This window comes from Rhincodon typus, unplaced genomic scaffold (assembly GCF_021869965.1).
Source record: "Rhincodon typus isolate 14 unplaced genomic scaffold, sRhiTyp1.1 hic_rhity00001449, whole genome shotgun sequence".
Lineage (NCBI taxonomy): Eukaryota > Metazoa > Chordata > Chondrichthyes > Orectolobiformes > Rhincodontidae > Rhincodon > Rhincodon typus.
In genome coordinates, this window is record NW_025967087.1 from 442 (window position 1) to 25,000 (window position 24,559).

A 24,559-nucleotide genomic window follows, 5' to 3' on the forward strand; every position below is an offset into this window, starting at 1 on the left:
TGTGGATTATAACCAGGTGGCAGAGGAATAATTGTGAATATTTGGACACATTGCGGATTTTTGTTAATGCTTTGGAATCATTTCAGAATGTATTTTATTCTCTAAATCTTTCAAAACTGCTTAAGAGTGTTCATAAAATAAAATCTGTTGGAAAAATGTATAGAAAAGTCATTGTATAATGAATGAAGGTAGTAGTTTGATCATCTGGAGCTAATGGTTTACTTTTTAATAAACCATTAAAGGTAATGGAAATAATTCAAACAGGTTTATCATGTAGGCCATTTTCTTTTGACTTGTGTCGTTCTTCACACATGCAGGGCAGCAGAAATAGCAGCCGGTCATCTAGTCCTAGCGTAAGAATGATCACTGCTGCAGGCACGCCTTCTGAGAAAGCTACCCGCAACTATGCATGGACACCAGATGAATCAACAGGTTTGCTTTGGCCTTTTGCTCTAACAGTGAAGTTTATAAAATGACAGAAACAGCAGGAGGAAAATATGTTTAATTTCAATCTTGTGAATGTAGATTATATAGAGAAATATGGAGGAAAGTGTGGTGACTCATTTATCTAAAACATATTCGAAATGTTTCATGCTCTTTCTGTCTAATTCTCTGGTTAGACTGCATTTGAAATACTGTGGGCCTGAAACTGCCCTATATCTAACATATCTAAGGAAAGGTGCAATGGCATTGGAGAGGACCAGAGGAGGTTTCCAAGAAAGATCCCACGGATGAGGAGCTTATTATATGAAGTGTAGTTGAGGATGCTGGGTTTTGAAGGATGACGAGGGATTGCATTGAAACTTAGAGTGGATGTGAAGATGTTTCCACTAGTAGGAGAGACTTGGACCTAAGGGCACAGCCTCAGAGTAAAGGAATGATCCTATAGAACTGAGATGAGGAATTTCTTCAACCAATGGGATCTGTTGTCTTATTACTGTAGAAGGTTGTGGAGACCAAATCATTGAGTGTAATTAAGACAGAGATAGATAGCTCTTGATTAGTCATAGGATCAAAGGTTGCAGCGAGATGGCAGGAGGAATGTTAAAAGCAAATTTCATACCAAATCACTTGCATTCATCTTTTATACTGGTCCAAGAATCAGTTTACGAGATCAGATCCTGCTACAACATTGGAAACACTCCTTTACCAAGAGTTGTACAGTTGCACTGATTGTGTTGATTTGTGTAGCATCTTTAAATTACACTCATACTCTTAGGCTCACAGGAACTAGGAAACATATTAAGTTTCCTCCTGTCAAGGTTAGTTCTTAAATGCTTCCTCGAATAATTTTTACTGGAGGACAGAAAAATGAACGTTCATGTTTTATGCTCCCAATTATGTCACATCATGGAAGGTGATGAAAGGAACGTGATTGCCTAGTGGTATTATCGCTGAACTATTAACCCAGAAATGTGGGTAATGCTCTGGGGACCCTGATTCATATCTGCCACATTCGATGGTGGAATTTGAATTCACTAAATATCTGGAATTAAGAATGTAATGAGCCTGACATTAGCCTGATATAGTCATACTCACAGAATCTTACCTAATAGACAATGTCCTGGGCACCATTATCGTCACATCCCTGGATACGTCTTGCCCAACTGACAGGACAGGCCCAGCAGATGTGGTGGAATAGTGGTACACATGGGCAAAGAAGCCACCTGCGCTTTACCACATCCCATCTTCCCTCAGCTGTTCAACAGTGCTTGGAGGAAGCACTGAGGGTGGCAGGGACACAGAATGTACTCTGGGTGTCAGAGTACAGTGTCCACCACCAAGAGTGGCTCGCAGCAGCACTACTGATTGAGCTGGTCGCATCCCAAAGGATTTTCTGTTAGACTGGATCTGCAGCAGGTGGTGAGGTAACTAACAGAGAAAAATATACAACCTCATCCTCAACAATCTGCCTGCTGCAGATGCATCTGTCCATGACAGTATTGTTAAGAGCGACCACTGCACAATCCTTGTGGAGATGAATTATCAGTTTGATAGCTCCTTACATCATGTTGTGAGACACTATCGAAGTGATAATCGGGACAAACTTCGAACAGCTCTACCAACTCAAGACTGGGCATCGATGAGATGCTGTAGTCCAACATAATCTGCAACCTTATGGTCTGACATATCCCCTACTCAGCCATTACAATCAAGCCAGATGATCAGCCTTGGTTCCATGAAGAGTGCAACAGGGCGTGCCAAGAGCAACACCAGGCATATCTAACAAAAGGTATCAATCTCATGAATTTACAAAACCGGACTATTTGACTGCCAAACAGAGTAAACAGCTAGTCATCGACAGCTACATAATCTCACAAGCAACAGATCAAATCTAAGATCTACAGTCCAGCCGCACCCAGTTGTGAATGGTAGTGGACAGTCACACAGCTGACTGGAGGAGAAGCCTCCACAAATATCCCTATTCTCAATGGTGGGAGAGCCCAACACATCCGTGCAAATAATGAAGCTGAAGCATTCGCAATTTTAGGCAGAAGTGCTGAGTGGATGATCCATCTTGTCCTCCTCCTAAGGTCCCCTGCGTCACACATGCCAGAATTCAGCCAATTCAAATCACTCCACGTGATATCAAGAAATAATTGGACACACTGGATACTAAAAAGGCTATGGGCCCTAACAACATTCCACTAATAATACTAAAGACTTAAGCTCCAGAACTTGCACTACTAGCCAATGCAGTTTCAACACTGGCATCTACCTGCAATGTGGAAAGTTGCCTAGGTATGTCCTGTACACACAAAGCAGGAGAAATCCAACCCAGCTGACTAACTCTCCATCTGTCTACTCTGTCATCAGTAAAGTAATAGAAGGTTTTGTCATCAGTGCAATCAAACAACACTGCTCAGCAATAACTTGCTCACTGATGCCCAGTTTGGATTCTGCCAGGGCCACTCGACTCTTGACCTCATTACAGCCTTGCTTCAAACATGGACAAAAGAGCTGAATTCCAGAAGTGAGAGAGAGTGACTGCCTTTGATATCAAGACCACGTTTGACCAAGTGTGGCATCCAGAATCCCTAGCAAAGCTGGAATCAGTGGGAATCAGAAAAACACTCCAATAGTTGGAGTCATACCTGGCATAAAAGAAGACAGTTGTGCGTGGGAAATCGTGTCGCACAGACTTGATTGAGTTTTTTGAAGCAGTCACAAAGATGATTGAGGGCAGAGTGGTGGACATGATCTATATGGACTTAAGTAAGGCATTCAACAAAGTTCCTCATGGTAGACTGGTTAGCAAGTTAAATAGAGGGACAACTAGCTATTTGGATACAGAATGACTCAAAAGTAGAAGACTGAGGGTGGTGGTGGAGGGTTGCTTTTCAGACTGGAGGCCCGTGACCAGTAGTGAGCCACAAGGATTGGTGCTGTGTACACTGCTTTTCGTCATTTATATAAATGATTTGGATGTGAACATAGGAGATATGGTTAGTAAGTTTGCAGATGACACCAAAATTGGAAGTGTGGTGGACAGCAAAGAAGGTTCCCTCGAGCACAATGGGATCTTAATCAGGTGGGCCAGTGGGAGGAGAAGTGGCAGTTGGAGTTTAATTTAGATAAATGTGAGGTGCTGCATTTTGGAAAAGCAAATCAGGGCAGGACTTGTACACATAATGGCAAGGTCCTGGGGAGTGTTGCTGAACAAAGAGACCTTTGAGTGCAGGTTCATAGTTCCTTGAAAATGGAGTCACAGGCAGACAGGATAGTGAAGAAGGCATTTGGTATGCTTGCCTTTATTAGTCAGTGCATTGAGTACAGGGGCTGGGAGGTCATGCTGCGGCTGTATTGGACATTGTTTAGGCCGCTATTGGAATACTGCATGCAAATCTGGTCTCCCTGCTATAGGAAGGATGTTGTGAAACTAGAAAGGGTTCAGGAAAGATTTACAAGAATGTTGCCCAGGTTGAGGGTTTGAGCTATAGGGAGAGACTGAATAGACTGGGGCTATTTTCCCTGGCGTGTCGGAGGCTGAGTGGTGACTTTATAGAGATACATAAAATCATGAGAAGCATGGATAGGGTAAATAGACAAAGTATTTTCCCTGGAGTGGGGAAGTGTAAAGCTAGAGGGCATAAGTTTAAGGAGAGAGGGGAAAGTTTTAAAAGAGACTTAAGGGACAATTTTTCATGCAGAGTGTGGTGCATGTATGGAATGAACTGCCAGAGGAAGTGGTGGAGGCTGCTACTATTACAGCCGTTTAAAAGGCATCTGGATGGGTATATGAATAGGAAGGATTTAGAGGGATATGAGCCAAAAGCTAGTAAATGGGACTAGATTTATTTAGGATATCTGGTCGGCAAGGACAAGTCGTTTCAAAGGATCTGTTTCCGAGCTGTATATCTGTATACTGTGTGACTGTGAGTTGTGATTGTTCAAGGTCCGTCATCTCAGCTCCAGGACATTTCTGCAGGAGTTTCTCAGGGTAGCGTCCAAAGTCCAAACATCTTCAAGCTGCTTCATGAATGACCTTCCTTCCAACATACGGTCAGAAGTGGGAATGGTCGCCAATTATTGCACAGTGTTCAATATCATTCACATCTCCTCAAATGCTGAAGTAGTCCATGTCAATATGCAACAAGACTTGGGCAGTATCCAGGCTTGGACTGACAAGTGGCAAGTAACATTCATTCATGAGTACCAGGCAATAAGCCATCTCCAATATGAGACCATCTAACCACCATCCTTTGACGTTCAATGGTGTCACTATCACACAAAAACCCAATATCAATATCCTGGTGTTGCCATTCACCAGAAACTCAACTGTGCTCATCATATTATTTACACTGGCTACAATAACAGGTCAGAGGCTGGGAATCCTACAGTGAGTAATTCACCTGTTGACTCCCCTAAGCCTGTCCACCATCTACAGGGCAGGAGTCAGAAGTGTGACAGCCAACGACTCACTTGCCTGGATGAGTGCAGCTTCAAGAACACTCGAAGCTTGACACCATCAATGACAAAGCAGTCCAATTGATAGACGTCGCACTCCTTAACATTCAGTCACTGCATGACCAATGCTCCTAGCAGCAATGTGTATGATCACAAGATGCGTTGCACAAATTTGCCGAAGATCCTTCGACAGCACTTTTCTGAACTCATGATCAATTCCATTTAGAAGGACAAGGGCACCAGATACATGGGAACGCCACCATACGCAAGTTCACCTCCAAACCACTGACTATGCTGAGTTGGAAATAAATTGCTGTTTCTTTGCTGGATCAGAATCCTGGAATCCATTCCCTAATGGGGACACATACAGCATGTGGATTACAGTGGTTCAAGAAGGCAGCTCACCGCTACTTTTCTCAAGGCCACTAGGGACAAGCAATAAATGCCAGCCCAGCCAGAAATGCCCACGAGTGAATAATTAAGGTGTGATTGTACCAATTAATTTTGTGGTACACATCAGGAATCCTTTATCTGAAAACCTCACAAACAATTGTTTTATGGATGAAGCATGTTTTCAGTTTTAGGGTATGTTTACCTTACCCTCTAAGATCTTTTACTAGTCATCTCACAGCCAAAAGCAAAATATTCATTCAACTTTTGAACTCATTGTACCCTTGTCTGTTGAGGAATAAGTTTATGTCATCAAAATCGTAATAGTATGTGGATACTTCTCTTTCATTATCTCTGTCCCTTATTTATTTCCATTTGGTGCTACACTTACCACTATAGTCCATTCGGGTTTCTTCGGGGCCATTTGGCAAAGAACTTTGGTTGGCCCTAAGTCAGCATGTCTACAGGTCGGTTCAGGTCCATCGCCCAAAAAGCTTTTGGTTTTTAGATCTTGTTTTTTGGATCTGTTTCCATGCTTTGTGAATCTATGACACTATGTACAAACATGTCAAGTTTTTCTATAAAGCACTAAAATGTACCTCACCGCCACATATCTTGATACTTCACTGCCTCTGATCTGTTATACTGTTCAACTGACCATTAAGTAATGGATAAGCAGTAATTCTCCTGTAGCTAAATACTGGGAAATCCAGAGTCATTCCCTTTATTCCGTGCCACAAACTCCAGTTCCTATCCACATACTTCCTCTTGCTGATCACTGTCTACTGTTGACGCAGACTGTTCACAACTTTGTCCTACTTGACACTGACTCTTTCCATCACTGGTATCCATGCTAGCCACAGTTCATTTGCTACTGAAGTCCTTTTCCATGACAATGCTACTTCTAAATTCTCCTGTTCCAGGACCCTCATAAGAACTGAAATAGGAGCAGTGGTAAGCTCTTTGTCGTTTTGAGGCTACTCCATTCTTCTTTGAGTCCACGACTGATCTCCTACTTCAATTCCACCTTCCTGAAGTATATCCACATTCTTTGATTCCTGAATATCCAAAAGTCTGTTGACCTCTGACAACTTTTGAGCATCCTCAACTGTCTGGAAAGGAAATTTCCAAAAATTCTCACTGGAGTTTAGAAGAATGAGAGGTGATCTCAGTGAAACCTGTAGGATTCTCAAGGGGCTTGATGAGATAAATGCTGGGAAGATGTTCCCTCTTGGGAGAGTCTAGGATCAGAGGGCACAGCCTAAGCATAAAGAGGTGCCTTTGAAACAAATGAGGAGGAATTTCTTCTGAGGTTTGAGAGTCTTTGAAACTCCCTTCCATAGACAGCTTGTGTGTATTTAAGGCTCAGACAGACAGATACACATACATATACAGACACATAGATAATACATAATGACACGTGCATACGTACCTGATCAGTAGGGAGGTCAAGGGTTACAGGTTAAAAAGTAGGTAAGTGGATATGAGGAATGTCAAATCAGCCATGATCCTATTGAATGACAGAGTAAACACGACTAAAGGCCTAAAGTAAAGTAAAGGCCTAATCCTGCTCCTATGTTTAATGGTCTCATAGGACTAATCTCTCGTCAATGGACAATCCCCCAATCCCAGGAATAAATAGTGAACCTTTGCACCTCTTTAGGACAACTATGTCCTTGCTTGGATAAGGAGACCAAAACTGCACAATCTATATCAAGTGTAGCCTCATTGCACTGTACAATTATAGTAAGTTTTCCTTATTCCTGTACTCTGAACTGTGTCATTAAAAGCTAACATACCATCTGCTTCCTAATTACTTGGTATATCTGCATGCTACCTTTCTGTGATTTCGTCTACAAAAATATCCAGGTTGCTTTGAATGCATTAATTTCATATCAGGACTCAAAATAAACATTTACTTTTATTTTCCCAACCAAAATGAATAGATTCATACTTAACCATATTGTATCCCATGTTCTGGCTCATTTACCCAATGTTTCCTTGTTCCTTTGCAGTCTTTGTATCCTCAATGATTACTTTCCCTTCAAACTTTGTACCAGCAACAAAGTTAAGTAACATTGTACTCAGTTCCTTCATCTATGTCATTAACATTGATTGTAAATACCAGAGGTGCAAGTATTTATCCTTATGGTGTACTGAAAGTTACAATCAACCCAAAAATTATGCATTTGCACCTACCCTTTGTTTTCTATCTATTTACTAATCATCAATCCATATTTACAGTTTAATTCTAATTCCCTATATCCCAATTTTGAGTAATATTCTTTCGTGTGGCACTTAAGCAAATGCTTTTTGAAAATACAAATGCACTGTATGTGCTAGCTCCCCTTTTCCATTCAACTGGTTACATCCTTAAAAAAATGTAACAGCTTTGTTGAACGTTATTTCCTCTTCATACATCGATATTGATGTTGCCTTTATTATATTTTTTTTTAAATACGTGACCCATTACCAAGTCTCTGTCACAACTGGTATTCATCCTATTTACCACCAGCCAGTCTTCACTTGTACCTTGCATAAACATGAACTCATCAAAAACTCATTGCTCATGTGACCACTGTCCAACATGATCTTTCTTAATGTCAAGACTGTTATTCTTATTTTCTAGTCCTTCTCTGGCTTCAACCTTCCATATTCCTGTGACCTCTAGCTCTAACCTCCTTGGATCTTTGCACTCCAATAATTCTAACCTGTCATGCATTCTGAGCCATCCCAAGGCTCCAGCATTGGAAGCCCTGCCTTAAGATATAGAGCTCCTGAATCCAAAATTCCATACCCAGGCCTCTCTGCATTTCCACATTTTCTAGTTCATTAAAGTCTACTTTGACCGAAAATTGTAATTCATTAATTTTCTCTGACACGTCAAAATTAGTATTAAAACACTTTAGCATAGACCCTTGATTTTTTTTTTTTTCAAATCCAAAAGGCCTACATAAAAATGCAAGTTGTTGGAGTCAGTTATTGGTTCCAACATGGCCAATGCAGTCTTAAAGGCTATTGAAATAAACTAATGTAGACTTGTATCTTTTTTTAATCACCCTGTTCAGAGATGCTCTTACACAACTCTGCACCAGGCAGGATTTGAACCCAGGCCTCCTGGCTCAGATGTAGGACCACTGCACCACTCTAATTTTTTTCTTCACAGATGCTGCCAGACCTGCTGAGCTTTTCCAGCAACTTCTGTTTTTGTTTCTGATTTGCAGCATCCACAGTTCTTTTGGTTTTTGTGAAGGACTGTGCTGTTTGACTCTATAAAATGACTTGCAGGGAGATGTGCGCATTATAGCAATTATTCAAACACCATTTTGTATCATTTATAAACAACAATTTTGTTCAACTTCAAGGATTTTTTCTTCATTTTCTATGCTATCGTGAACTGCTCCAAGAGGAGGTTGCTTTAAGACCAGTTGCTAATATTTGTACAACAGGCAGCATCTGGAGGAAAGGAGAAGTCAACATTTTAGGTATTAATCCCACATCCAGTCCTGAAGATGGGTAGGAGGAGCCCCCACCCTCCTCCCCCTGGACCGACACATCTGTCCTCAGCCTCCTCCAGTGTTACAGCAATTCAGAACACAAATTTGAGGAACAACTCCTTATCTTTCGCCTGGGTACCCTACAGCCCAGAGGATTCAACATTGAGTTCTCTAATTTCAAATAACCTTCCCACCCATCCCCTGGCTCCCTTTCATTCCACCTACTGACCCTCCCTTCCAGCTACCAACTGGATTCATCCCTCCCATCGACTAACCAGGTTGTACCTACTACCGGTGTCCACTTATCACCACCATTCCACTACCACCCTCCCCCCACAATCTCTTCATCTGCAACGCCTCCTATCCCCACATCCAGTCCTGAAGAAGGGTAATACCCAAAACGTTGACTTCTCCTTTCCTCCCGATGCTGCGAAGCTTGCTGTGTTCTTCCGGCCTCCTGCTTGCCTACCTTGGATTCCAGCATCTGCAGTTTTGTTTTGTTTGCTAATATTTATATATAGTGAAGGTTAATGTGTTTTTCTTTCACACCACTCTCCATCCTCAGACCTGGATTTGCTGCTGCTCATCATATCCCAGTGGACAAGTGGTGACCAAGATCCATGCTCTATCTGGTTGGAACAGTTTTGTGACTGTGACATGCAACATCTGTGCACCGCCTCCTTGAGGCTTAAAAATAGTCCCAATGCAAAACCTAGATAATGAGGAGGGAACGTAATGAAAAATGTTGCCTTGGTTGGATAGTATGCATGGAGCTATAGATAGAAAAAACCCACTTGAACAAACAGCTGATCTTTTGAACTTGTTTAATTTGTGATTATCCTTACCAGACTAAGCAAGCAGCTGCCAGCTGGACTTGGACAAGATTTGAACTCAGTTCCCATAAATAAACCTGAGAAAATATACTATCACAGCCTCTAATAATTTAAGTTAATGCTTTGCTATTTATTTTACAGATACAAATGGTTCCGATAACTCTATCCCAATGGCATATCTTACCCTGGATCACCAGTTGCAGGTAAGAACCTTTGTAAGATTTGCCCAAAATTTTGCTTGATCACATTAGGTATGCTTCAGTGCGTTTGTACTTGTGTTCTGTTGTTTTTCAGGACTAATTTCTAAAAATTCACACAGTGAAAAAACTGAGAGATAATTGTATGTCTTTTATGTAGTTATGAATGTGACAATTTACATTCCTGTCGTAGCTGTTGCCCACTTTGAATTCTGGTTCCTTGAAGAAAGTAGTATTTTCCTTGGCATTTCATGAAGTTTTTATTGGCTATGCGCTGAGTTGCACACTAATTGTAAAAGGCGCTATATAAATGCATATCATTTTGTTTTTATTAGTCATTCTCTTAGCAAAGCAAGCAGAAAGTGTTTAAAAATATACACCAAGTCATACAGCACTCAAAAAGGAGGCAGAGTAAACATTTTAAGTTAAAATATGCCGCTATGGATGCAGAACTGTGATTGTATCAACCATTTCTAAGGCTGATGAGTATAGGTTCAGTTTTGTTAATGGATTACATATGAACAAGATTCTGAAGTCCACAAAATGTTCCTCGCTCTGATTTATGTGGTATGAGTTGGCTTACTTCCCACACCCTGTACTTATTTGAGTGAGAATTTGGCACTTTATTGCCCTTTTTCTGTCCATTCTAATATGTATATGCCACTGGGATTGATACATGGGACTCAGCCATTTACTAAGTGTAATGTTTTTCACGTTTACTGCCGGTACAAAGTTAGGTGGGGAGTAAGAGTTGAAGGGGATGGAAAATGGACAGGTGGGCATGAACACCGAAAATGCAATATATATATATGGCAAAATACTAAATTATCTGCTTGATTGGGATAACAAAAAATATTTTTACAATGTTGAGAAACTGGGAAATGTTTGCATTCAGAAGGACATGAATCTCCATGTACGTGACGCAGAAAGTTATAATAAAAGGACAACAAGCAAATGTTACATTGAGATTAGGAGATAAAACTAAAGGTGTCTTTCTGTAACTATGTAGGGCATTGGTGAAGCCACATCTAAACTAGAAATCCCTCTAAGCTGTATGGCAACTCCGATGGTCCCATGCAATGCTTGCACAAGTTGATAACTTTGAAGTACAACTGTGTGTGGCAGTACTAAAAGATAATGGATGCTCATACTTAATTAAGCAAGCTGCACATTACAAACAAAACATAAAGGGAGTGTGTAGTTTTGGTTTCCTTTCCTAAAGAAGAACATGCTTGTTCTGGAGGTGGAATGAGTGGTTATCTAGTTGAAACAAAAATCATCCTTAAGGGGCAGGAATTTTGAATAAAGTTTCAGAATAACGTGTTGGTTATGTAATGCTAAGGTAAGGAAAGTTTTCTTCACTCAATTGATTGTGAAATTTTACAGTCAGAAGGACATGAATCTCCTTGTAAATGGACCATAGGAAATTATAGTTCAGTACGTATATTTGGAATGTTCTACCCGAGAGAACTATGGACACACAATTAGGATATTCAACTCAGCGATCAATAGACTTTTAGGTACTCAGGAATTTACAGAACATGGGATATTACAACAAAGTGATGTTGAGGTAAAGGGTTAACCTTGATCTTCTTGACCTAGTCTGGCTCCAATCTTGTATTTTTGTATATTGTTAACGTACCTAATCTGTGTTTCTGTGTTTCTGTGTTCCTGTTATGTCCAGACAAGTTTCCTGACAGTTCAGATGAATCTGCCTACTTATTTTTCCAATTGCAATTTTTAGATCCTTCTTTCGTACTATTCTTAGAACAGTTTAAAACGTCATGTTTAAAGACATTTGATTTTACAATCTGTTTGCATTTCTCTTCAGCCATTAGCTCCATGTCCAAACTCCAAAGAATCCATGTCTGTATTTGAGCAGCATTGCAAAATGGCTCAGGAATACCTGAAAGTTCAAACTGAAATAGCATTGCTACTACAGAGAAAGTAAGTCAGAGTTAATTGTCTTTGTTTTGTTGTAACAGAGATTTGATTAAGTGAAAATGATATTCAATTTGAAAGTTTTGTTCTTGAAAGATGTAATAACAGAAATGTTCTCTAATAATAATATAGTGAAGTGAGAATAAGAGAATTATTTGTTACAAATTCAGAGGTGCCTTTTTAAATTATTTTTTCTCCGTCCACGGTCAGTTCCTAGCTTCATTGAGAGGCTTATGGTGGGCCAGTTACAACACTGGCGCAAGAGCACGGTTGATGCAGGATCATTGATTCACGGCTTGTCTCTTATCCCTCGAGGCTTCTGCAACATATCTAAATGTTAAAGTAAGAAGTATGATGCAATATTCAAAGAGGAGCAGCTATAACAGCACCCAAAACTGGGCACCATCTGAGTCCATCTGCAGGTTTGCTTAAGTGACACCCTTGCAACCAGGCTCAGGACCCATCCTTTCAATTTTTTTGGCAACCTCTGACTGCAGCTTGCATCATCCAAGATTACACTTCAAATCAAGGCTATTCATCAGGAGCTCCTTTCCATATAACTGCTGTTAGAACAAAAGTAGCAATTTAACGGTCACCACTGCCTCCCTGTAACCTTTGTAGCACTTGTGCTAAAAGAGCTTTCATAGTGCCATTGCTAGAAATTCCAGGACATTCCCCCTGTGACAAAGAAAAGACCGTGTCAACCTTGGTGCTGCACTCTTACCTGAGAAAGCTTTGGACTTATGTCCCACTTCAGGGACTTGACCACATAATCCAGACTGGCACTTTATTGTAGTGTGGAAGAGTGCTGCACTATTGAACACGTCCTCTTTTGCGTGAGGCATGAAACCCAGACGTCTCGGGTAGACATCCAGAGATTCTGTGACACTATTCTGACAGCAGAGTAATTTGTCCCAATGACCAACCTACGATTTATCTCTCAGCCAATGTCAGTAAAGAGATCATCTGACTGTTATCTCATTGCTGTTTGTGGGATCTTGCTGATGTGTTTGAATCAACTTCTTCTGCATTCGTTAACCTTATAGCATTATTTAGTCTTCAAATATACTTCATTGGCTATTAAGCACTTTTGCAATACTTTTAAAGCTAGGAAAGATGCTAAAAGATTCTCATTCTTTCTTAATATGTATCCAGATTACCCTGAGAGGTGGTTAAGAACTCAAGTAGTTTCGTCATTTATTAAATTTGTCTATTTTAATGTGACAATTTGGATATCAGACATTAGCTAAATAGAGAGGGAAAGCTTGTAGCCCTTGAGAGTTGAAAGCATACAAATAAAAAATAGGAGCAAATGCAGGCCATTTACCTATTCAGCCTGCTTTGCCATTCAATAAGATCTGCCTGATCTGATTACTGTGCATTCCTGTCTGCTCCTGATGACCTTTCATCTACTTGCTTATCAACAAATATATCTACTTCTGTCTTTTTTAAAAAAAGTTCAAAGATCCTGTTTCCTTGCCCTGTTCAAAAACTCATGATTCTGTGGGGAAAAAAGTTCTCCTCGTCTACCTCAAATGAGTGACCCCTCGTTTTTTAAAGTGACTCTTACTCTAAATTCTTTCAGAAGGGAAAATGTCCCTTGCATATGCACCCTGACAAGACCCCTCTGTATCTTATTTGTTTCAATCAATTCACCTCTCATTCTCCTAAACTCCAGCAGATATAAACCTAACCTGTCCAATCTGTCCTCGCAGGGCAACCAACCCCTTTCAGGTATTAGTGTGGAAAATCTTCTGTGACCTACTTCCAGCATAATTACGTCCTTCCTCCAGGTGTGGTCCTACCATTGCTTTCCTATTTTTGTATTCCATTCTCCTTTTAATAAATGATAATACCCTATTAGATTTCGTAATGCTTTACCTCTATGTTAACTTATCGTAAATTATGCATTTGAACACCCAGGTCTTTCAGTATCTTTGTCCACAGTGTCTCATCACTTACGTTCTTATTTTATTCTTCCTGTCAAACTGGACAATTTCACATTTTCCCACATTGTATTTTGTTTGCCTCATCTTTGTCCACGCACTTAACCTATCTCTACTCCTTTGAAGGGGACATAAGTATGTTACCACAAAGTACTTTTCTACCTGTTTCTGAGTCATCAGATTTAGCAACTATACCTTCAGTCCCTTCATTCAGATCATTTATGTTAATAGAAAAAAGCTGAGGCCCCAGCACTGACTCATGTCGCACATCACTCACTGCATCTTGCCAAAGACAAAATGACCATTTTTGCCTGCTCTATATTTTTAGTTATCTGGCTAACTTTTGATCCATGCAAGTGCGTTGCACCTACACTGTCTGTTTTTATTTTCTGCATTGAACTTTGATGTGTTACTTTATCAAATGTATTTGAATTTCTAGAAGACAGTACATCCACCTTCACCTACAGCACGTTGTATCCTCAAAGACCTCCAATAAATTGGTTAAACATCATTTCCCTTTCACAGACTACACCTTATTATGTTCAAATTTTTGAAATGTCATGTTATGAAGTCTTTAAGAATAGCTTCTATCATCCTCCCAATGACAGATGTTAAGCTAACTGGCCCCTCATTTCCTGCTTTCTATCTCTCTCCCTTTTTGAATAAAGGAGTTATATTTGTTCTTTTTCATTCTAATGGTACCTTCCCCTAAATCAAGGGAATTTTGTAAAATTAATACCAATGCATGAACTATTCAAGTAGCCACCACTTTTATGACTCTAGGATTAAGTTCAGCAGAAACCAAGGACTTGTCAGTCCATAATGCCAGCAAATTACTCAGGGCCACATCCCAAGTGACTTATAATTTTCTTGAGTTTTTCTCTCTTCCATTTCCTGATTTATAGCAATTTCTGGGCTGTTTCTTACAGCCTCTTCAGTGAAGACTGACACAAAATACCTGTTCAATTAGTCTGCCATCTCCTTATTTTCCATTATTTTCCATTCTCTACATCTATAGGGCAACACTCCCTTTAACTATTTTTCCTTTTAAATATCCATAGAAATCCTACTGTCTATTTTCATGTTTCTAGCTAATACTCTACTTTTCCTTCTTTATTAAATTTTTGTTTTTTTTAAACTGTTTTACATTCTGTCCAGTCTTATGAACTGATACCCATCTTTGCATAATTATATTCTTTTGCTCTAAGTGTCTCAGAGCACTGCAATCTCATTTATTTGGATAAGCTTTCCTTATTCTTCGTGCCAAAATGAACAATTGCACATTTTCCCACATTACATGCCATTTGCTACATCTTTGTCCACTCAACCAACCTATCAATATCTTTTTGTAACTTCTTTGTACCCGCTTCACTCCATGCTTTCCTGTCTATCTTCGTAACTACAGCAAATTTGTCATACAACTCTTTTACCCTTTATTCATTCATGGGATGAGGGCGTCGCTGACTAGGCAGCATTTATTGCCCATCCCTAATTGCCAAGATGGCAGTTCAAAGTCAGCCACATTTGCTGTGGGTCTGGAGTCACATATAGGCCAGACCAGGTAAAGATGGCAGTTTCCTTCCCTAAAGGACATTAGTGAACCAGATGGGTTTTTCCGACAATTGACAATGGATTCATGGTCATCATTACACTCTTAATTCCAGATATTTGTTGAATTCAAATTCCACCATCTACCATGGCGGGATTTGAACCCAGATTCCCAGAACATTAGCTGGGTCTCTGGATTAACAGTCCAGTGGTAATACCACTAGACCATTGCTTTCCCCACATAAATATAAATAAATTACATAAATATTGCGCACAGTTGAGGACCTGGCCCTAATCCGTGGCACACACCACTGTTATTTATGCCCTCTCTTTTATAACAGTGTATCAACTATCTCATTAACCACTTTAAGACCCTGGGATGAAGTCGATCAAAACTCAGCGCTTGTTAACCTATGGCTCCAACAATTCTCTCAGTAGTACTGTTCTGATTGTAATTTCCTGAGCTGCCCCCTCCCTTCCATTTCCTGACTTATCAGTGTTTCTGGGAAGATACTTGCAACCCATATTGCTTACAATACCTGCTCAATTCAATAGTGATTCCTTATTTTCAGCTATTCTCCAGTCTAATATTCTGTAGAATACACTCCATTTACCTGGATGAGTGCAGCTTCAGCAATGTTGAAGAAGCATTTTCACACAAAGGGTAGCAGAAATCTAAAATACTAACCCTGATAAAATTGATGTATGTTGAGTGTTTTCAGACTGCAATTGATAGAACTTTTCAGGTAAAAGTATCAAGAAAGTTTGAATAAAGGTGGGTCAGTGGAGTTAAGGTATAGGTTAGGCATGACGTAATTGAAGAGTGCAGTAGGCTGAAGGATCAGAATGGCTTCCTGTTTCTATGTCGTTATAATAGTTAGCATGCAGTATATTTTCAAATTTAAATTTTGAAATAACAATATTAAACATCTGCAATACACCTCTGCATGTGTTCAGCTGCACATCTCTTTCAGTGCTGTGACCTTAAAACTGAGATACTTTTTATTTGCCATTACTAGCAAAAGATGATCTTTATGACCCATAGAGTGGCAAGAAGGTGGAACTAATTACCACAAGGAGTAGTTGAGGCAAATAGCAAAATTTAATTTAAAGGAAAACTGGATATAAATATGAGGCAGAAAATAATACAAGGATGTGTTGACAGGGTTAAATTAAATCAGGTGGGAAGGGCTTTTAATGTGTATAAACATAGCTATGGACCATTTGGGCTATATGGCCTGTTTCTGCACTGCACTTTCCATACAATATTCTCAGTTTGATGGCTTAATTAGTCATTGTTTAAAAATACAGAGAGATTACTTTTAAAGAAGATCTTCATGTTGACTCATTGGTTCATCACAGAAGTAAACCATTCAATCCTATTATGGCTGTTTGGTAGAGAGATTCAACTAGTCTAACTGTCCCATAGCCCTGTATTATTTTTTCTATTAAGTATTGGTCTAATTCCCTTGTAAGTTATTATCAAACCTGCTTCCACCACCCTACTGAGCAATTCCAGATCAAAATAATTGGCTGAGATTTTTATTTTTAAATGGGTTTCTTTGTTATCTGTGGTCTTTTTGCCAGTTAATTCTGTAGCCTGTGGCAATTTGTCATCTGCCACTGGAAGTAATTTCTGTTTATTTATCTTAATTTTGTGATTTTGAACCTCTCTATCTTGCCTTTCACTGCTCCAAAAATGACAAGCACAGATTCACCAGTCTTTCCCCTCAATTGAAGTTCCTCATCTCTGGTACCACTCCACTAAATTTCTTCTGAGTCCTGTCTCACGATTGGGTCAGAAACCTATTTCATAGCACAATACTATCAGTGGCGCTGTTAAAAAATGTGAAATTCATGAACTTTTCCAAATTTTTTTGTTTGCCTCTGAACTTAAAAGGCAAGAACTAATAGCAGAACTGGACCAGGATGAAAAAGATCAACAGAATACCTCCCGGTTGGTTCAAGAGCATAAGAAGCTTTTGGAAGAAAACAAAAGTTTATCCACGTACTATCAACAATGTAAGAAACAACTAGAATACATAAGAGCCCAGCAGCAAAAGCGGCAGGGGACGTCATGAGGCAATGGAAAGCATGGGCCGTCATTTCTATGCTGTGTGCCCCAAGACTGTTGGTTACACACACAACGACTGATTGTATTGGAAGATTACCTATTATGGATAACTTAATTCAGTGTTTGGGCCTCTGTGTTATGTTCTGTAAGTGTATTTCTGTACATCTGACAAACTTTGATTTTAGTTTTTTTTTAAATAGTGTAGTATTTAATTTCATTCCATGAATATTTTAGTTCTATCATCATTTAGATTTGAGATGTTTCAGATAAAGTTGTGGCAATAAATTATTTGTATGAAACTGCAATTCAGCTAAAATGTTAGAAGGAAGGAAGAAAATATCTAAACCAAGACAAACTGAGTATTGGGTCCCACCGATCGCTTTTAATGCCTGATGTTAACTTGTGCCTTGGAGGCTAGCAGTATTTTCCTTTGGTCATTAGACGGTGACTACTTTTTTTTAATGGAACCAGACCTTCAGTAAAGGTTGTTGTCCCGAGCTCAATGCTAATAAAAAAAATATATATTCTATGTGCTGTACGTTTTGGAGAGTTCTGCAGTAATACTCACTAATATTACTGTCGGAGGTCATTGTAAAGTGAGTACTGTGCATTGAGCATAATTATTTCATACCCTTCTTTGACAAGTTGCTTATCCTGCAGCAAGAAACTTATTTTTAATTAAATTTCAGAAGTTTCCATAAAAGGTACAGCCATTAACTGGATAACTGTCTTCAATTGTAGTGCCACAATAGTAGCCTTCTTTCCTTAAATATGACTTCTACATGGCACACCTCTTAAAGTTTTAAATATTAAATAAATATATAATCTATAGAATTGGCAGTTATACTGGAACACTGAATTTTAAGAAATAAATGGCACCCATAAAACATATGGGATGATCCAACATGTAATGACAGCAGCACCCATAAAGCATGCATCTCAAGAAATCATGGGTTTGTGATGTTTCCTGGAAGCACTAAATCACAATCACGCTTTTTATCCTATCCTAAAAATCAGATCTATGGTTTTTCTGTAGATTTAAGTATAGATTTGTCCAAGGCATTCATACAAATTTGATGAAACCTCAGTGTTCTGGTCTAACTAAGTTGTTTTTTTTTTTAATTTTTTTTCTTTCCTTTAATGTTGATTTGGCTATTACAAAATAATAAATGCCCTTCAGATTTTTGGGCAGAGATATTCTTCCAAATATCAAGTTTGAAACTGTCCTCTGAAATTCAGCGGACCTGTTTGACAACAAGAAGTTGGATATTGCACTTTATTTTTTTTTCTTAGCATGGAGCATAGATGGGTTTATGAGAGATGCAGCTAGGCCGGGTGGAGTTAACAGTACTGTAATTGTTTACATTCTCTAAATTAGCTTCAGCATCAGTTCCACCAAGGATTGGATAATGTGACATAAATGAAATATTGGTTGCATTGATAAATGCAGTGCCAAGATGAATATCATGATCAGATGTTCAGTCAAGCACGCACACCCTCTCACTCATTCTTTGGTGGGAGGTAGGTCATTAGAGTTGTGCAAGTTACAGCCATGATGTCAAAGTAAGTATTTTTGTTAGAGATCATATCCTTTTTGAAGGATGTATATAAGCTGGATTAAAACAATCAGATAAGAACTCTGAACTGCTTGTTTTACTTGTTTGGGTCAAAAGAGAGCTCATTATTTTTAAAACAAAAAGACTGCTTTCACTACAGTTAAAGAATAGTCAAACTGTTATAGTCATAAATATTCAACAATTACCATAAAATTATGCATTGGACCCTTTTCAAGGACTACTGGAGCACATCTACATCATGTTAAGATTAGTTTACTTGTTCAGTTTATTCCAGTATGCTGTGAACAAACATTCTATGGCTCTCTCAAAAATTTGCTTTCTATTTTCATGAATGCAAGAAATTAGTCTTTGCAGATTTTATACAAAAATGTGTTCAGATTCTGTAAAGCAACAACTGTATATAGGTATATTTATTTGAAAGAAAGGCTTATTTTGAATGGTATTTTGTAGGCCTTTTTTTTTTTGTTTTGTTTTTTCAAGGTAGGGATGGATTATAGCATATAACAGGCTACTGATCCTTGAGGTTAACGCCAGAGTTGAAAAACCTCACCAAAAATGTAGTGTAGTCTGCTTATTATCAGGCGACTTCTACCATCATACATTAGAATTTAAAAGATCAACCAATCCCATTCTAATTTGTGTACAATTCAGCATGCTTTTCAATTGCTGGTAGGCTCCCTTCCCAGTACCTTTTAGAAATGATAGATTTTAGTTTCTTGCACATCCTCCCACCTTATCATCCATCTCTCTGGACACACATTGGCAGCACATTAATTTAAACACGTTTCACCTATAGATAAATTCTCCTGACAGCACCATGTAGACCAGGCATTTTCAAGATATGATCCATGGTCTGTTTGGAGTTTGCTGGTCTCAAATTGCATTCAGGATGTTATAATTGGCTTTATAGATCATAGGCAAGGGGAAGGAATCTCTCTCTTGAATGTGTAGTAAAGTGTCTGCTTCCAAACATTGGTGAGAATAGGATTCAGCTCAACTGTGGTTTCCTCCCACATTTGAATTGCCTACTACTCACAACCTAAGCTTGAGCTTGAAGAATGGCAATGTGGAAATTACCAGAGAACTGCTGGCAGCCATGAATTAGTGTCATCAGAAAAGTTTTTTTTTTAAATCAGATTGGTGTAGGGAGGGGATAGAAGTACTTCATCAGAAAATAGAATTGTTGCAAAATGGATTGTGTATGTAATTGATTAATGAGGTGTGTGTATTTGAAATGTATTTGCTGTTATTGGACCTGAGGTGAATCCTTGGAGGATTATAACAGCATTACGAAGGATAATAAAGTTTAGAAGTTTTTCATTTACATGGTGAAACATTGTCAGTTGAGAGATTTGCTGGTGTGCTCAGATTTAATTAAGGGTGAACTACTTTTACAGTCTTTCTCCAATTCCAGCTTCAAATACTGGGCTGCAACTTCTAAAGAAGGGCCCAGTAAGTACTTTAAATGTTTGTTTCATTTATAAGATCTGGTGAGATTCAAATTTTTTGTTACTAATAATATAATTAAACAAATGACTGTTAGCTAATTTAAAAAGGAATATAAGTTATGTCCAATATTTTACCTGTCTCAGTGACAAAAACCCTACATTATGCATCAGTTTCAAGTCTTGCGTATTAGATTAATAAAGACCCTAAAAAAAAAACCTCCAAAGATAAAATAATCTCCCATATTTCTTTGAATATATTTGCAGATATCTGAGTAAATATAAATGAGTATCTTGTGCTTTTGCATGTGTAATTCAAAAGGCTACAAGTTCCCAGGTTCCCAGTTCAATTCAGAACTCAGATCATGGAAAGCTAAGGAGGGAATGTAACTTTTAATAATTTAACAACTGTGTACGTATATGTTGCAGTACTATTTACACATTAGTCTCTGATATTTTGAACAATTTTTTTACATAAGCTTTTGGCACACCGTGTGTAAGGAAAGAACAACAATTTGCTGATATTGCTGACATTTCTCGACGTTAAAGTTGTACATAATTAGAGATACAATTGTATGTTCAAGGAAACATAAGAACAGGAGTAGATTAGATAACTCTGAAGCCTTTTCATTGTAATAGTAGCTGATGTGTTAAACTCCATATCCTTAATATTTGTTACCAAACTCCCTGATGCAAAATTAATAATTATTCTGGCATCAATTGTCTTTGCCAAAGTATTTGAAACTGCTAGCATGTTTATCTGAGATAGCAAGAACTGCAGATGCTGGAGTCAGAGATAACAAAGTGTGGAGCTGTAGGAACACAGCAGGCCAGGCAGCTTCAGAGGAACAAGAAAGCTGATGTTTCAGGTTGGGACCCCTTTTTCTGAAGAAGGGTCCTGACCCAAAATGTTAGCTTTCCTGTTCCTTTGACGCTACCTGGCCTGCTGTGTTCCTACAGCTCCACACTTTGGTACTTCTCACCTAATTTTCTGGTTCCTAACCCTAGATTCCTATCCATCCTATTTGAATGATATCTTGTAATCTTCAATCAATTTACACCATAGCCTTCTAAATTAGAAGGATTATAATCCTAGTTTGGGCAATCTCTGCTCAGAATTTCACCCGTGGAGTCAAGGTACCATTTTGTTTAATCCATGCTGCACTCCCTCCAAGCCAATATTTCCTTCCTAAAGTGTAAATGCCCAGAATTTCTCTTAGGACTCCAACTGATTTTCTTCTTTGCGCCCAGATGCAACATGTACACATAAATTTAACACTTTCATAATAATTTGACCAAACTCTCTTTAAATCTGATTCTTCATTTTTGCTGTTTAAAGCTAATCGAATTGCCCTTGGTTACATGTTGGCCCAAATATTTAGGCATGCCTACACTAGTGCGCAAATTGAATGATCATGGTATCTGAACACGGAGTTCTCAGACTTCTATTCCATCAAGTTAGAGACACCAAAATTACTACTGAATTGCAGTGCAAGTTCAGGCTGCACCTAATAGTATAACTACCAACTAGTAAGTGAGGCAAGAGACATTGGTGTCAGTATTGACTTTTATTAGAAGGGACGGATCTTTGTGTGTCAGAAGAGAGGGTAGCAACAATCGGAAAAGATGTGAGGTGGACAGTGGTCAATGGATGGCAGCAACCTCCATTCTTTGAAAGTGGGATTGAGTGACCCAGTCGTTCACGTTCAGTTAAATGTTTTTAAAATTTACCTTTCTCGTGGCACTTGCAGCCAATGCTTTTAAGAACTGCTTTAAGCTTGATTGTCTGAGTGACCTCAATTGCCTCAGCAAACCAATCTTGCTGTCAGGGTCTCACATGAGGGTTAGGCCCTTTGATATGCAAATATGGGACCTAATACTAGTTTCAGGCTTGGGTAAAAGTGCAACACTTTTTTGGCCTTGACCAATACAGCAAATACTGAGTTTTTGCTTTTTACTGCTATGTGGGAGGCTTGAATTCCTTTTTCATATCTACAGAACAGACACTGCAGCCAAATTTCTAAGCTTTTGTGGAATAAAGCCTCTTGAATGGGTGCATTAAAATTAGTTTATTTAACCAAGATTCATAGAATTCAGATTGATTTTAATTGTTCTATAGAGTTTGCATGAGTTAGACACATTTTCAAGGTAATCATTAATTACTGCATGATTTAATTGTCTACTAAATTGATATCTGGAGCTTGGCATGTGACAGCTTTGCATGTTAGCTTGAACAGTTACTGACTTGGCCAACTTCCATACTAGCAATTAATACAGCTATTGATGATGACCACTTATTTACCTTCATCACAATTACAAATCTGTTCAGTTATTGTCCATGAAATACTTTCTTTCCTCATTTAGTCTGGTTCTCTATTTTACCTTTCCCTTAAATGGAAGTCACAAAAATCTGATAACTCCACTTTGTAGATGTAATGGGTAAGAAATATAAACTACTTGCAGAATTTTTTAAAACTTTAGCTGAACAAAGTAAATGCATTGAATCTAAACTGGAGTGATAATTCCAAGAAACAAAACCAAAATTGATCTCAATTTCAAATTCCAATCTGAAACACTTATGGATGAGAATTGTTTAAAGTGATCAAAGTGTTTTTTTTAAATGCCTGCCGGATATCTTTCTCGTGTGTTAGCTGCAAGTAATTTGTTTTAAAATTTCACTTATGATCTAAAAGATGATGAAATCAAGAGCTTGAGTTGCAATGCTAAGTAGAAACCATTTGTTGAAAACATTTCTTTTTTCAGGATTTATTAGCCAACATAAATGTGAATCAATTGCAAATGATTCAGGAGAATTTATCATGGGAATAAGAAGATGGCAGACGACCTAAACAAATGTGTTGCATCTTGTCTTCTTGGAAGAATGTACTAAAAACTTGCCAGAAGTAGTGGATAATCCAGGACTGGTGTAAATGAGGAACAGCAAAATGTGAATATTAGTTGAAAACAGATAGTACTAAAGAAGTTAATGGGACTTAAAGTGGATAAATCCCCTGATGATATCTGTCCCAGGATGTTGAAAGAGGTGACTCCGCTAATCATAGCTGAGTTGATGATCATCTTTCAAAATTCTATAGATTCTGAAATAGTCCCAGCAGCCTAGATGGTAGCAAATGTAAACCAATTATTTAAGAAAGCCTGGAGAGAGGAATCTGAGAACTATAGACCTTTTAACCTACATCAGTCCTAGCAATGTGGTAAATGTTTAATGAAGGATGTGATAATAGGACACTCAGAAGATATGCGTAGGATTGGGCAGAGTTGACATGAATTTATGAAAGGGAAATTTATGTTTGATAAATCTGGGAATTTGAGAGAACCATCAAATCAGAGAGGTGGAACTGGGGTATGTGCTATATTTAGATTATCAGAAGGCCTCTGATAAAGTGCCAAACAAGAGGTTGCTAAGCAAATTCAGGGTTAGAAGGAAAATATTGTCATGGATTGAAAACTGGTTAACAGGCAGAAAACAGTAGCATTAAATACGTAATTTTCAGGTTGTCAGGATGAGTCTATTTGAGGCATCACAAGGTGCTTGGGCTCCAGGGAGATTAAATGTAATGCTGTATTGCCAAATTTACAGATTACACAAACTAGGTTGAAGTGAGAGTTGTGAACAAGATGCAAAGATGCTTCAAAGGAATTGGAGGCTAAGTGAAGTGACAGAAATTTGGCAGGTTGTTGTGGAGGTGATGCCATTGGAGAGTGTGTTAGTTTGATGTCTAACAATTAACTGCCAAGCTTTGTTTACTTTAAAACCAGGCTGTGATTGGACAAGGCATTGCCTTGGAAAAATGAATGGGAGAATGATTCTCTCCTTGTTTAAGTTGAAACCAGGGCAGACTGTGTACATGTTCATTCTATCGAAAATGAACAGAACCTTGCATATTAACTTAGGCAGCTTCCAGTGTGACTAGGTTTGCCAGAATTGCATCCAGTATCAAGTACTGTTTTAATTTTTGCAAGCACAGACATGTCGGATATGGTCAGTATTTTTCCCCTGTTGTGAACAATTAAATGGACATGCTGTTTGTTAACTCCACCGTTCTTTGACATGTACAGCCTACGTACCTAATGTCAAACTGACACTGAAATCCTCAGTGCATTACTCGGTGTGATAGGCAGAACATCTTTTTGACTTGATGGTAGCATGTTACTGATAGCAAACACTACTTATGTTGCTAC

At 38.6% G+C, this 24,559-nt stretch overlaps 1 protein-coding gene across 1 annotated transcript; it reads left to right on the plus strand.

The window, feature by feature from the left end:
* The first annotated feature begins 202 nt into the window (after window positions 1-202).
* On the plus strand, window positions 203-20,235 carry LOC125481255 (mitogen-activated protein kinase kinase kinase 7-like). Its single transcript, XM_048592562.1, has 4 exons — window positions 203-432; window positions 9,770-9,831; window positions 11,657-11,772; window positions 17,161-20,235. Exons 1-4 carry the CDS (start codon window positions 246-248, stop codon window positions 17,339-17,341), a joined length of 546 nt encoding a protein of 181 aa, XP_048448519.1. The 5' UTR covers window positions 203-245; the 3' UTR covers window positions 17,342-20,235.
* The last annotated feature ends 4,324 nt before the right edge of the window (window positions 20,236-24,559 follow it).